Genomic DNA, 15854 nt, shown 5'->3' on the forward strand with positions numbered 1-15854 from the left:
ATGGAACAATCCTGATTTTAGAGGTCTGATCTGAAGTTTGATCAAGCTGTCATTTTATATGTTGACCCTCCTCGAACATGACTTTCTCCAGAGAGCGATGAAATCAGAATTTTAAAAGTATCTGCAGATAAATTAAACTCATCAAAGTGAAGTTAAAATGATCAGGCAGTGAGAAGCTCCTGTCTCTGTCATTCCTCTGCTGTCCACCAGATGTCCTCAGAGTCTCTCTGTCAGTCATCTGATTGTGTTTCACTCTGCACACCTGTCCCTCATCTCTTCACTGAACACACCTGAGCCTCGTTCTGTCCTTCAGACTCACGGCAGCTTCACTTCCTCTCCCTCTGTTAGATGAGACACACTGCAGTGATGCTGTCCCTGCCTCTTAAAGTCTGTCCCCCAGTAAAGTCTGGTTGCTGTCTTTGTACGAGCTCATACTCTGCAGTGTTCATGGTTCTTGCATTAATTTAAAATCAGTATAATTCTGATGACACTCTGCAGATCAACTGTTTGATGTAATGTATTTACACAGAAGGTGAAGGTAACATCACATTTATAAAAGCAGCATTTTCTCTTGCTGTTGTTTCTGTATTTTCATTTCTTTATGATCCAGATACGTTTGGGCTTCTTTCCTTTTGTTTTTCTTGTTTGGTCATTTCAGTGTTTCATTGCCCATCAGAAATAATGAACATAAAATGACCAAAAACAGTGAAACTTGTGAGAAATGGAGGACGGAGGAAAGTTACTGTCGTTCAACTAAAAGTCAATTGCAGTATGCAAAACACGCAGGTCCAAAATTTCAGACAGAGAAGCAACAACTTTGAACAAACTTGTTTTAACAAATTACGGTTTTTACAAAGCATTCGTGATTTTTGTAAATTTGTTTTTATGCTTTTGTTAAAGTGGCGTCACATTTGGCTGATTATGATTTGTTTGATTTGACTCGAAACTCAAAATTCAGGACTTGACTCAGGACTCGGTCCCACCTCTGGTAATTTCTTTCTTTTATATTCTAAAAACATCTTTCTAATTGTGTGAAAAAGTGAGATGATACATGAACACATGAGGCAAGAGAACATGTTCTGTGACCAGATTAACTCCCAGAGAGAACACGACATGTTCGGCTCTTTTGATTCATGCTGTCTCATATTTTACCCTCTTTAGCACCCCGCTGAGTTGGAATTGTCGTTATGTAATACCATTTTCTCAAAGTGAAAGGGAGCAGATTAGGATATTCTGCTAATCCCACAAGCTCACGGTGTCCATCGGTGACAGCAGAGGAGTTTTTAGTGCTGCTTTAAAATCTGGGAGAACATGAAATGTACAAAAGTGTGAAAGAACAGCCTGGCAGTATGTAATGAAGTCCTGACGCACCAGGACGTGTTGGAGTCGTTTTCCTCTTTAATGACTGGAGCTAAATGTGTTTTATTCCCTTGCGGGTTTTCAGTAAATGCAGAAAATAACAAAGCTGGCGAGCCTTAAAAGGTTTCACTGCCTGTTTTTACACTTTCTATCTGTTAAAACTTCTTCCTTTAATCAGTCAGTATTGGACACAACTGTTTGGTTTCCAGTTTTTATTCACTGATTTGCACATTTTTCCATTTACATCGGATAAAATAAAATCTCAATGCACCTTTTCAAAGTTGTGGTCACATACGTCTTCACACAATAACTTTAAAACTTTATTAAACATTATTTGGTAACACTTTACTTGAAGGTGTCTACATAAGAGTGACATGACGCTGTCATAGCTATGACATGACACGGTCATGAGCCTGTCATGAACATTATGTACATGCCATAAACGTTTATGACTGCTGTCATTAAGTGTCATTTGGTTTTTGTAATGACAAGTTGACATTGTTTGGGTTGTCTTGATTATGACAACTTGACATTAACCAGGATGACATTACCAGAAGTTGTCTTTGTCATGACAAGGTGACATTAAATTTGTTTGGGATGTCCTTATTATGACAACTTGACATTAACCAAGATGACATTACCAGAAGTTGTCTTTGTCATGACAAGTTGACGTTAAATTTGTTTGGGATGTCCTTATTATGACAACTTGACATTAACCAAGATGACATTACCAGAAGATGTCTTTGTCATGACACATTGACATTAAATTTGTGTGGGATGTCCTTATTATGACAACTTGACATTAACCAAGATGACATAACCAGAGGATGTCTGTCATAACAACTTGATATTAACAATCTTTAATCTTATTTTGTGTTTATGACAAGTTGACATAATGATTATTATTGTCATGACAAAGACATCTTCTGGTAATGTCACTTTGATTAATGTCAAGTTGTCATAATCAAGACAACCCAAACAATGTCAACTTGTCATTACAAAAACCGAATGACACTTAATGACAGCAGTCATAAACGTTTATGACATGTACATAATGTTTATGACAATATCATGACAGTGTCATGTCACCCTTATGTAGATACCTTCAAGTAAAGTGTCACCCATTATTTTATCTGAAGGAGAGCAGGGCACAACCTGACACGGGGTAAAGTGTAACACAGACTCTTTAAGTGGTGACACAGTTGATCTCAATACTGCCAAACAGTGACCCCTGAAATTGGACGTGTTTCAGCCGATTTGGGCCGAACTGAGCTGTCTGTGTCACTGATATATCATCTTAATAACTGTCTTGTTGCCTAACACATAGCACAGTTTTAGGGGTTGATAGAGATGTGTAAGGTTATGCCCCGCCCTCCTGTAATAAAGACAATAAGACGTCAGACGACTTGGTTTGAACCAGACTTTACTAAATGTTCATTTGGGTGTTGAAATCCACTCGATCTGGATATTATCAGCACATAAACGTAAATCAACAGTATGAGCAGCAGCATGCAAGAATATTTCAAATTAATCAGTACATCTGTGATAAACTCAACAAGACAAACAACCAGAGACGTTACTCTAAAGAATTATCAGATGAAACTTCCCAGACTCTGGTCACTTCCTGTTGATTTCACCCTGTATGGCTCGTTTTGTGTTTTACATCACCTCTTATATCAGCTCACCAACGTGTCGGCATGGAGATATATCTGTCTCTGCAGATCAATAAACAGGAACAGGTTATGACACAAGCTTGTTGCATGTGTCAGTGGACTTGGCATCAGGACAGGTAACTCTGCAACACAGACGTTTGTTGCACTTTACACTAGGCTTTGTTGTTGTTAAATTAAACTCAAACTGAATTTGAATTAAAAATATACTCAAGGTCTGCTAGCCAGGTGTGTTGGTTGTTGACGTTCTGGGACACCGTGTCAGCTTCAGCCTGTTACATGCTTTGTCTGTTTTCAAAATACACTTCTGTTGTCACAGGAAATGTACAGCTTGCATACAGTCTCTTTCAAAATAAAAGCCTGACATTTTTTCCCTTTAACAACACGCACTTGGGTTTAGGATAAAAGAACATGGTTTGGCTTTACAATCGTAAGGGAACAGGGTGAAAGTCAGTGGTTGTTGGACCCATCCATCCACCCGACTCGGACTGTTCGCCCCTTAACTTTCGTTGTTGTCCATTACACAATAAACAGCTACGTATCATGCCAACGTAAAAGAACAGCTTATTTGTCTGTGTCTGACACCTGAAGTCGCTGCCCAAACACCGGTCTTGGTCGGCAGATATGAAGCTGCTGGTACATAAATCTGGTACAAAGCATCTCCTCTCTTTGTACAGCCGAGGCCAGAAGAAAATGTTGGCATTGTGTGTGTTTCTGCAAACCAGGAATACATCACAGTTTCACGTTTCATATCAATGTTTCTAACCTAATGTAGTTCTGATTACATGTATATCACTTGACTCAGTCATCAGGAGGTGGAGGGGATGGTGGATGGTGTGACTCCTCAACTTTCTCTCATAGAACAGTTCGTATGATATCCGACAAATTTGCACCTCCTGAATGATTTTATGTCCTGTAACTGTACAAGTTACGTAATTAACATAAAGTTACGGAGGTTAGGTTTAGGAGAAGAAAGATGGTGAGGATGTACCCTAAATCGACCCAAAGTTCACAAGGATCCAAACATGTGACTCCTGGGGAAAGTTCTGTTTTTTGTGACCCATCCACCACAACCTGCCTGTGCTTGAGACTACGTGCTTGTTTACTGTCGTCAGCGTGTTGGTCACATGATCAGAGCCTTTCAAAACACGTGGGATGTGTATGAATTTGGGTGCATTGCTTTTCATATGAAAACAAAACTGCAGACACTGTTTCAGACCCACAAACAATAAAACTGCATATTTTTTAGTGGCGTTTCAATGTCAACATTTATTCTGGTGATTGAGTTGCTTTGTATCACACTAATGGTTTTTGCACATGATCCTTGACAAATAAATGCAAAAAACGTGACTTCATGTGTTTTTCCAAAACAAATCTGGTCACATGTTACATCACTGAAATGAATTCAAGCTATTTTCAGTCTATTTGATTTAATTTAAAAGGTTTTTGCACAATTAATGCATGAGCACAGATTTTCGGATTTTGAGCCGAAACAAGTTTGTATTTGACAGTTTACAAACACAACAATACATTCATGTTTTACATCTTTTATGCACAACAGTGGTTTCATTAGTGCTCTATGGTTACAATAATTGTAAGACATTACCAACTGCGTTCACAAGACACCTTGAAGGTGAAGAGTGGAGCCGTTGGTAGATTAACGTTAGCTGTTGCTTTTGGGTGTTTTCATTCAAACAAGGAACTCGTTTTAAATGTCTGAAAGTCATTAACTGTCAGGAGCTTTTATCAGAAGCACTTTGTGTCTGTGATGGAGTGTCTGACGTTCAGAGAGCCACTCTGTCCCCAGGAGTCTGGATTACTGATGTCTCTGACAGACAAACTGACGGGGTTTGCTCATCCAGGTTTGGTCAGATCTTGGGTGTTGCGTGCTGCAGTGGCGAGCCCGGTCTCTGAGCCTCATGTAGGCATCAGATGAGCCATCGGGTTAGGCCTGAACACGACAAAATCTCAGCCTGTTGACAACCTGAAGCTTACGTAACCCTCCCCACGGACAAAAAAAAAAAGCACAGGGCAAAAACAAATACATAATACATGCTCCTAATACTCTGTGGCGGTCACCATATAATCCACAAACATGGAATATGGAGGGGGGTGGATAATTGTGCAATTCATATTATGGATGGGATGCAGCCATTGGTGGCTTGCTCAGCTGGCTGTGTGCTGTTTTTTTTTTTTTTTATGTAAGAGGATTTGTCCCAGTGAGGGCCTCTGTGGAACGAGTCCTCCAAAGACTCGGGGTTGGATCATCTGTCACAGGGTGCCAGAGCCAATGAGCAGAGGGGACGGCTTGACGTGGGAGGCGAGAGTCTTTTTGGTCGAGGAGGATTTGGTCGTTTCAGGAAGGAAGACGGATTAAGCCAGTTTGCCATTTTTGTGCACAGTACAAATGTGGAGAGGTAGAATTATCTGACATTTAGATTCAGTCAGAAAAAAATCTGTATCTGCTCTGTACAGAGACATCCTGACTGTAAAATATATATAAAATTTAGGTCTATAATATCCCCAAATATCCCACCAGCCAAACCAGCCCAGTCACCAGAAGAAAATATTGGCGTGATGCAAATCACAAATAAGTAACATTCCTACGTATCATATCAACATTTCTAAAGTGACAAACATTTGTAGTATCTGAGCTGACTTTGTCATCAGGAGGGGGAGGGGATGGTGGATGGCATGACATCTTGGAGAGACGCCTGCCCAGCTGCAGACCAACGAACAACAAGATCAGTTGTTTTTTAGCAAGTGTTTCCCACGGCTTTTTGGCCACTAGACTTGAATGTTCTGTTGCTGTTTTCCACCGGGGATAGTGCCACAAAAAGGGACTGTTTTGCTGCGTTTTAAGCCTGGATTGTGCAACCAAAACTTTGTATCTTAAGCCAAAACCTGATCTTTTCCTAACCTTAACCAAGTAATGTTTGTGCCCAAACCTACCACATTAACCACAGTGCTGTTGAAACATAAAGAAAGATATTGTTTCAACATATCTGCCACATAAGAGCATACAAACGTAATGTTTCCATGGTTTGCAGAAACGCACAGTGCAAACATTTATTTGAGTTACTGGTTTTGCCAAACACAAATACACCTGTTACATCTATTCGCAGGTTGTTTGTGTGTCTATTTCTTTGTGTAATTCGATGAACACACATTTATTCAGAAATGAAAACTTAAATTGGCGGCATGGTGCTGCAGTGGTTAGCATTGTCACCTCACAGCAAGAGAGTTCCTGGTTCAAACCCAAGGTGGGGGTCTGAACCCTGGGGTGGAGGATCCCTTTTGTGTGGAGTTTGCATGTTCTCCCCGTGTCAGCGTGGGTTTCCTCCAGGTGCTCCAGCTTCCTCCCACAGTCCAAAGACATGCAGGTTAATTGGTGACTCTAAATTGTCCGTAGGTGTGAATGTGAGTGTGAATGGTTGTCTGTCTCCCCCACGACTCCTAACAGAATAAGCAGTTGCAGAAAACAAATGATTGAATGAATGAATGAAAATTTTAATTATACAGGTGTTAGATTTTGAGGGCCTTTTCATGAAAAAATTCCTGACAAGCTTTCAGTTAATCAAATTTCTAGAAACAGAATGACACAAGGTGAAGCTGGGGCTTTACCGGCCCCTGGGGTTCAGGGTCAGGTGTTGTCATAACAGTAACTGGTCACTTCCAGAATTTAGACCCATTATTTCCACTCACTGCTCCAACCTGCCACAGCTAGCACAGTGGACTTAACAGATATCCAGTGACGAAGGAGAAGAGCGGTGCAGAGCGGCAGTTGGTTTTGCAGGAAGACAAAGTAGCGCAGCACAACTGTCGCTGCTAGTTTCAGACTGATGCAGTCGTCATTTCACAGCCAGGTTGTGTAAGAAGCAAATGTACTTGTGCCCATCTGTGTGCCCATTCGTATGTGGGTCTTAAAATGAGGTGTGGGCAGGTGCATTGTTGGCATGTTGCTAATTAGAGGCAGCAAAAAGCAACTGATGCATTAACCAACAAAAACTTACTGGGTGCATTAGTCAGATAGTGAGATGTACCTAAATAGGCAAGTTCACAACACATGTATGCTCGTTACACACACAGGGACACATTTTGTAAAATGTAAACGTAGCAGAGATCAGAGCAGAGCTGCAGAGCTGCTGTCTGACTCCCCATGTGTGCATTTACAGACGAGAAGAAGAAGCAGCATAACTTCACTGATCATTTCACAAGCTAAAAGTTAACTGCAGTTTTTAGCTTAGCTGCTTAAATGTCCCACAATATCTGCCGCAGTGACATCACTGCTCTGACTGCATTGCTCTCAACAGAAAATCGCTTGCTTCTCCAATTCACTGAATCTGCCATGTAAATGCACCATATTAAAAGTAACAGGAGGTGATTTGTGAATTCATGTCATGTCCAAAACACACTTCTGATTAATAAAGAGACTAAATACAACCCCTTTGCCCCTTGAGCCAAACTTTGCATCCAGATTATGCAGCATTTAATGAGTAACGCCCTAACTGCACTTTAGATTATGAGCTGTAGGTTGTTTAAATATGGCCCAGTATCTGTGAAATCATGAGAATACCTTTGATCAGACAGCTGTCTGTGATAGTTCCAGCTGTTGTTACTGACCACAACATCTGTCTTTCTTTAATAGAGTAATATTATTGCTCTGTGTTGTATCCATCATCTGATCCACTGGCACCACTGTCCAGTAACACCTCAGTCCCAGTTATCTCAGGTCTCAGACACATTGTGGCCTGTGTTAGTGTTTCTGCAGGTAACACGCAGGTCCTGATGAGGCAGAGTCAAAGTCTAAATGTCTCCAGTGTCAAAGCAGATAATTCTACCTCAGTGAGCAGGTTGAAGTCAGACTTGTTGTTGTCTTGTGTCTTGTAAGCCCATATGGGCTGGACAACATCTGGTGCAGGACACTCAAACAAACCAATCAATAAATCAATCAGTGAAGGATGTCCTCTGGTCCTCAGCAGTCTCTTGGTGCAATGTGATCGAGTCCCTCTGAGGGTTCAGGCTGAACATGCAGGCTGTCTACTGGCTGATGGAACTGAAGGGGCTTCTGGGAGTTTTTTAGCAGGTGTGGCCAAGTCCCTGGAAAAACCTGAAAAAAAGGACCATGCTAATTAACTTTGAACCAAATAACTTTACTTTTGAATTTCAGCCAGTCCGTTTTCATAAAGGTTGATGTCCAAAGTCCATTATTGACTTTAGAAACTGCGCTTGATCAACTACTTTGACCTCAAGGTTCAGCCAAAGCTCTAGAAAACCTATAAAATGTTCGACTGCCGTTTTCAGAGTCAAGAATAAACATGCACAACTGAACAAAACTGACGTAAAGCTTCAGAATAGGACCTGTTTGAATGTCTTTCTATTATTAAAATAACATATTTAGATGATTGTGCAGCTCTAAATGTTTCTCAGTGATAATGGCATTGCTCTAGGGAATGCAACGTCGATCTGTTGGTCCTCAATTGGTCAGACTTATGTCATGAACAAGACTTAAATATCTCAACAATCATTTGATGGTATGCATGCTCCCCAGAGGATGAATCCTCCTGACTTTAGTGATCTCCTGATTTTTCATTTAGCACGATCATCAGATCAAAATTCTAATGTCACCAATACTTTGCTTTGTAAAAATAACCCGCAGAACTCACCAGCCTCGGGTGAATCATTCACTTTGTAATGATATTTAATATTTTTCTCCATATGAGAGAAACAGATGATGTTTCCTTCGTGCTGTTGTGTCTCCGCTGGAGGATTTCCCTCCAAACATCAGCTGAGTTTCTCTGTCAGCTTCTTTTAACACCAGCCAACAAATCTCTGTTAACACCAACATCTGCTGCCACATGTGTAAACTTTAACCCTCCTCAGAGGCCATCAAAGGGTTAGTCCTACTGTCCAACATACGTCAAAGGGATGAGTGACGAGCATGCATCTGTCCATTCATTCATTATTTGTCTGTCCAGTGAGGGTTTATGTTGTCGGCTAGATTCATCACAGTGATGGAGGGAGGGGGGGTCAGGCAGGATTTACAGACTGGTTTGAGAACTTCATGCAGCAGGACGAAGAGCTTAGAATCTGGGACCTCAGGGTCCAGAGTCTGGGGGGAGGGGAGACACCTCGCCATCCTTCCTTCTGCAGAGTGGTCTGAGCCAGCTAAAATTAATTTTATTAAGTCAGTGTGTTTCCAGATATAGTTCAGAGCCGGTAAGCTGTCACTGAGAGAGGTAATGACAGGAACGTGCAATGTTAACAGTTTGTCTACCAATTGGGTTGGAAATCACTCTTGGACAGATGGAGATGTAATTTTGTACAGATATTCATGGTCCCCAGTCGATGAATCCTAATTTCTTTGTATTGTCCTCTGATGTTTAATGTAGTGCCACTAGCAGGTCAAAACTTTTTTAATTATCCAGCGAAATATTCTATCATCTACGAGATGGACTGACACAAAATATGCTGAAAACATTAATGGACAGTGATCATTTATCGAGCACCTTTTTTGTGCCAGTGTGGAATGTCTCAACGTCTATTGGATAAACTCAATCTCCTATAAATTACATTCACATCCTACCAACTTGTTTGACAGTTATGTTTTGAGGAAAAAGTGATTGCTGCCTCTTTTGTTCCATGTATAAATAAAGGAAGTACTCTGTTTGTGTACCTGATAGTGAGGGTACTGCTTTGTCTTTACTGCTAATTAGGAAGAGTCTCATTAACATTTATTGAAAAAGAAACGTGAGGCGACACTCACTTTTTTGTTTTGTTTGAGTCTTTGAGACAACTCTGGTTCTTGTTCTGGTAAAGAGTTCATTTTACTCAGCTCTAGCCACGTGTAGCACTGCTTCTCTTTCTCAGACGAGATGAAGATCTCTCATGAGTTGCTTTGTTTTTCACAATTACAAGACGCAAAGGAAAATTACTCGATCTGGGAGTCAATCGTGAATCTTTTTCACAGCAATAATCTTTTTTCATTTGTTTCCTAATGAGCTCTTGTGTTATAGTTGGCATGAATCTGATGTTATTAGACCTGAAGAGTTTTGTTGAGTTCCACCTGCTGAGATTAAACTGTAAAGCATCCGGAGACCATGTGCCAGTGGGCGGGGCATTGACGTAGAGCTGCATGTGGACAGCTTTACGTAAACGTTCCACAGAGGTTTAAAGTGATTTACCAGAAATGTTCAGACCATGTTTGAAACACGATGTTTCTTCTGTCAAAGTAATTACCTTCTTGCAGAAAATGTTTCTCAGTTTGGGGCCGAACATGAGCAGCTGTGTTTGGGGCCGCCAAAGCAAATGTGACATTTGGCTTGTTACATGTAGGAAACGAAAGCTGTTGTACGTCAGCCCGTGGATTTTAAACACTGTATCCTCTGACCAGAAATTAAGTTTTCAAGATCACAAAGTGAGGAAATACAAACACTTAAACATCATTAATAATCTGGTACAAGTGATCCATTCCTTTCTGTATTCAATCACTTATGTTTTTAGTAACAGAAAGTAGAGCATCGGACTTTGATACCAAACAGGTGTTCACGTCCCATCAAAGACCTGCAAATATCAGTTTTTATTAACCATAACATTTCCTTAACATTAACCAAGTGTTTTAGTTGCCTTACCCTAAACATACTTCAGCCATAAAATTCATCAACCCAAGCGGCAGAAGAAAATGTTGGCACAATACATTCCTGCAGCCAAGGATACATTGCATTTGAATATTTCACATGTGTCCTATCAGTGTTTTTTAAACTGTCAAAGTATATGAGCTGACTGTCAGCAGGAGGTGGAGGGGATGGTGGGAAGCCATGTCACCTGGACGAGACGCCTGCCAAGCTGCAGACCACTCTTTAAGACCAACAAACGACACAATCAGTTGTGATTTAGTGAGTCATTGCTACATTTCCAGCAGCTTTTAGGCACCAAATGTGGGTGTTTTGTTGTGACCAATCGCTTTTTTTTCAAGCAGGGATAGTTCCATGTAAAGTGGTTGTGTTTTTACAAAGACATGCTGCATTTCCAGCCAGGATTGTGCCCCCAAAACCGGGCACTAACCATAACCACAGGACTTTTGTGCCTAAACATAACCACACGTTAACTACAGGGTTTTTGAAATGTAAAGTTTCAACGCACAGTAACAAGCCTATATTTGGGATCTATATGGGAGAGGCCTTAAATTCCATTTACGCAAAACTGTTGTTCAGCAAAGATGGGAATCAAATTGTTTATTTGAACCAGTATGAATACGACAGACAGGACATCAGAGAAAGTGAGCATGAGACACTCTTTTTACAGCACTCAAGGATTTCAGTTCCCCGACCTGGTTTCATAAATTAAAAGAACGTCTATAAAAATAAACTGCTTAGCAACCAGACCTGGCTTCTAATTGAGACAGGCCTTCATTTGTCAGAATGTGTGCCTACACCAGGCTAGTAAAGTCTGCAGAAATGTACGATGCCAACATTTTCATAGATATTGTACAAAGCAAGTTCTTGTCTTGCGGCAGGGGTGAGATAAGATACAACCAAACAAGATTTGGATTTTTTTAAAGACTCTAAAGCCCCTTTTACACTGCCAGATTTTCAGCGAATGTTGGGCCATTTTCCCGGCAAGCTGCGAGCGTTTAGACACACAGAGCCAGATTGGCGAGTTGATCCGAGGTGCCCAATTTTCCTCCTCATAGGGTAGACATATTGGCGGAACCTTTTTGGTTTAAACAGACCGAGGTGGCCTTTCACAACAGGAGGGGCTGTTGATGACTTGTGGGAGGAGCTGTTGATGACGTTGCAAGTGCGAGCCACTGGCGGTGGATAAACAGGAAACAGCTAATAGCAGGAATTAGCGAGCAGCTAGTAGCAAGAGGGAAACACAAACCTGACAGACACTGTAAAGATGAGCAACTGGGGAGACAAGGAATTGCGCGCCCTCCTTGTCCTCGGCGGCTTCCCTCAGAGTACGTCACTGTTTACGTCACACACTGAGCTCACGCCCCCCATTGCCCCGAAAAATGCGCATTCTGTATAAACAAAAGTAGGTAGGCGGCATTTTGCTGCACTCCCCGATTTTGTTTTTATACTGCCAATGCTGAAAAAAGACTGGATTGGGCTTTCCTGCACATTTACAAAAAATTCCTATTTAAAAAGGGCTTCAGTCTTACTGTGATCAGATATTTCCAGATGCAGATCAGAATCTTGTAAATATAATGAGCATTTTCAGGTACTGACAACATTAATACCGATGTATGGAGAAGTTTGGGTTATGTTGTAAATGAAAAATAGGGGTTGTGGAAAAATGGTGGGCATTTCTTAAAGATAGATATTGAACATGTTGATATCTGCACTGCAGTTAAGGTGTCGTACTGGCAACAGTATTAAAATATTTGAAAAGACACTTCAGATATTTGCAGCAGCATGAGTGGAGATTGACAGCTGGACATTTTCCAGTAATTTAAACCATCATGTTGAAGTAAAGGATGAGGACTTCTAGGCTAAATCTGCCATTTTATTTCTACATCTGCAGGAGTTGGTAAACACTATGAATAAATTACAGGAGCAGAACTAGATGAGAACATGTGTAAAGAATTTTAAAAAGCATATACATTTCATTTGATGTCAACAGACCAACCAACTGCAGCCTGACACTAATTAATCAGGGTTTGATTTGCTGTTAATCTGATTATAACAGAATGGGACCAATCAGCTGTTCAGACCTGCTCAGTGCTGTGGTGATTTGTACTCAGACACATAATAGTAATATTTGATTTCCATGCATTTGCTAATGCATGATGGATTACAGTTGAAACATATAGAACATACAGAACACTGGCACGACATGTTCTGTATGTATGGGATGAACAGATGCCCTTGACACACAATGAACTGTGATATCTGAAAACACACAGATGTTTGCATGCAGGATGATTTAACAGATGTGGTTTGTTTCAGAGAAAAAGCTAATCTCTTTGACTGTACGTTTTCATAAACAATTTTCATGCCAAAATAGTTTCCCCTCACCCTGTACTTCTGTTCTTGTTTTGGAGCCTCTGGAGCAACCACAGTGGTAAATACAAGTGTTGAGTTGTTGTTTGTTATGGTCACTGAAGCATGGTGTTCAACAAACAACATTCTGGCACACAGATGTGTCACTTTAACCCGAAAAAGCCCTCTCAAGCTGAAAGAAAAGTGCATGAAGATTTTCTTCTCACAACATCTATTGCAATTCTAGTCTTCACCTCATCACTGAGAATAAACTGTAAAATAAACAGTTTGGGTAGTGGAGTCCCCAGAATGCAGGAGTCCCCACAATGTCAGTGTGCTCTCTGACATGAGTCCCCACAATGTCAGTGTGTTTTCTGTATGAGTCCCCACAATGTCAGTGTGTTTTCTGGTATGAGTCTCCACAATTCGAGTTTAAGTCCCCACAATGTCACTTGACGTCCCTACAATGTCAGTGGGCTGTCAAGTTTGGGTTATTGGTGAAACAATTGATAAGTTAATTGACAGAAAATTGAGATAACTGATTTATCATTGAGGTCATTTTTAACAAAAAAGTAAAAAGATAACTAATTTACATTTTGCAAATGTAAGGAATATTTAATGTACCACTGTGATTCTCATAAAATATATTTTTGCAGATAAATCAATTCATCAGTAATTAAAGTTATCTTTGCATTTTTAATTGTGATTTATTTTTCTTTTCTATATTTAACCTCTTGAGTGTTGCAGCACTTTGCCGTGTTTTTATTCCTTTTAATATGTTTATTGCATGTTTAATGTATGCACCAAAAAAAATGATAATTAGTTGCAGTCCTCGATTGGATCCCCAGGATGTGATGTAACCCAGTCAGATTTTGGATGGTCACCAGTTAAGTACTAAAAGATACACACTCTGATTTTGTAATTATTTAACAACTCGAGCTTGATAAGAAATAATTGTCAGTAGTCTTCTGTCATTTTGTTGCTAAATGATTGGCAGATCATAACTGGCTGATCGCTTATGTAATTATTTCGATCATCATGGAATAAGTTTATTGTTTTAACAGATTGTTGCTTATGTTTTTGTGCACTTTGAATAACATTAGCTGTGTTTCCATAAATGTGTTTTTATGTACATTTTGAAGTATTGCAGTAGAGACACTTAAAAGCTTAGAAAAATACACAAATAGCAAAATTCAATAAAACTTTTTCTTTACACAGGTTTAAGATGGTTTTTGAGTTGATGTGAAAAATGGAATATGGAAACGCCTTCGCTGAGTAAGTTCTGATGTAGCAAATGTTTAACTTGTATGATTGATCATCTGTTTCCACTGTCTGTGTCTGACTGGATATTCCCATAATGAAATAGCATGTCTTCGTATTTCAACAGCATGAAACACGACCAATACCAACCGACACGAAAGAACAAGTAAAAGTTGCTCAACTGAAACAAATTCCTGAGGACCTTTCTCGTAGATGGGTTAGATGGTTGAGGTGGCTTGATAATTTTATGTTTCCTTCAAAGCTTCTTCTCTTAACAGGCGGATTACAGCCATGAGTAAAATGTAGCCTATACCTCCAACTTCTGACAAGACTATGCCTTGGAGAGCTGAATTTCTTTACTCTGAACCAGTTGATAGAAACACACTTTTGGATATGCAAGTTCATTTTCTAAATTATTATAAATGTTTTAAATGCGTTTGCTAACTGAAGGTGGGGGTTGGGGTGTTGGGGGGTTGGGGGTTGGGGTCGGGTTGTGAAAGGTTTTCTGTGGACCCTTCTGGCTGCTTACCTCCTGCTGATCTGCTCAGCAGCTCTTCAATCTGGGATGTTAAAAAGTAAAAATAAAGAGTCCAGGACTACAAACATTGATACAACAGCACTTCATGGTTGTCCATCTTCCTCCTCCTCCTCCTCCTCCTCCTCAGACCAGAGTACTCCTCTTCTCCCTCTCCCTCTCTCTTTCCCGCTCCCTCTCTCCTCTCTCCCGGCTCAGGTCTGGCGTCGGCAGCTCTCCATGTCCAGCCGTGTTGTTGGGCTCGTAGCGAGACGAGGCGGGCGAGTTCTGCATGACCACCAGGCGTATGGGCGACTGGCTGGGCGGCGCCGGTGTGTTGTCAGGGGCGTACTCCTTGGTGGGGTCTTTGCCCCGGCAGTCGTACAGGATGCAGGAGATGAGGAAGACCAGGAGCAGGATGACATAGCTGGCGACAAGGATGATGAGGTTGAGGGTGACGGGGTCAATCTCCAGGTAGAATTCCATGAAACCCATGGTGCCGCTTCATATCTCGCCCCAGATCCAGAGACAGAAAGTGATGATGGGGAAATCAACAGAAAGAGAGGGGAGCTGTGGGAAAGAGAAGAGGCAGAAAAAAGACTGTGGTGATGTCTGAGGGATGGACAGCTGGCAGGAGAGAGAGAAAGAGCAAAAGACAGCAGAGGATGGTGTCAGAGATGAAATGAGAGGATCAGCTGACAGGAAGAGAGAGAGAGGGGCAGTGACAGCAGGCCAGAGTGGAGATGAAGCTTTGTGCTTTAAAGGACGTTAATCCCCGCTGCTCCTCCAACCTTGAATTTCAGCAGCCAATGATTAAAGCTGCTCAGTTTTAATAACTTAAGCCACCATTTTGATTTTCCCAACTACACAGTGACAAAATGATACTCAGCAAAATGGAGGAAGGCACCCGAACACACACCTGTCAGCTTGCCACGAGCGTCACTTTGGGGATTTTGGGAGTCATGTAATATGTATTAAACAACTGCTTTATTATGTCACTCTCAGTGATTATTTTTTTACATTTGAAATCAAATTAGATTAAAAGCACAGAGCGTCACAGAAACA

The 15854-nt window shown here is 40.9% G+C and overlaps 1 protein-coding gene across 1 annotated transcript; it reads right to left on the reverse strand.

Moving 5' to 3' along the window:
• Nucleotides 1–5614: 5614 nt before the first annotated feature.
• si:ch73-256g18.2 (small integral membrane protein 36) lies at nucleotides 5615–15466 on the reverse strand. The gene is made up of 2 exons (XM_050059516.1): nucleotides 14805–15466; nucleotides 5615–8139 (listed from the first exon to the last, which is right to left on the reverse strand). The coding sequence occupies exon 1, from the start codon at nucleotides 15282–15284 to the stop codon at nucleotides 14937–14939; it is 348 nt and encodes a 115-aa protein (XP_049915473.1). The 5' UTR covers nucleotides 15285–15466; the 3' UTR covers nucleotides 5615–8139; nucleotides 14805–14936.
• Between the last annotated feature and the right edge of the window lie 388 nt (nucleotides 15467–15854).

The sequence above is a fragment of the Epinephelus moara genome, chromosome 13, assembly GCF_006386435.1.
Source record: "Epinephelus moara isolate mb chromosome 13, YSFRI_EMoa_1.0, whole genome shotgun sequence".
Classification (NCBI taxonomy): Eukaryota; Metazoa; Chordata; class Actinopteri; order Perciformes; family Serranidae; genus Epinephelus; species Epinephelus moara.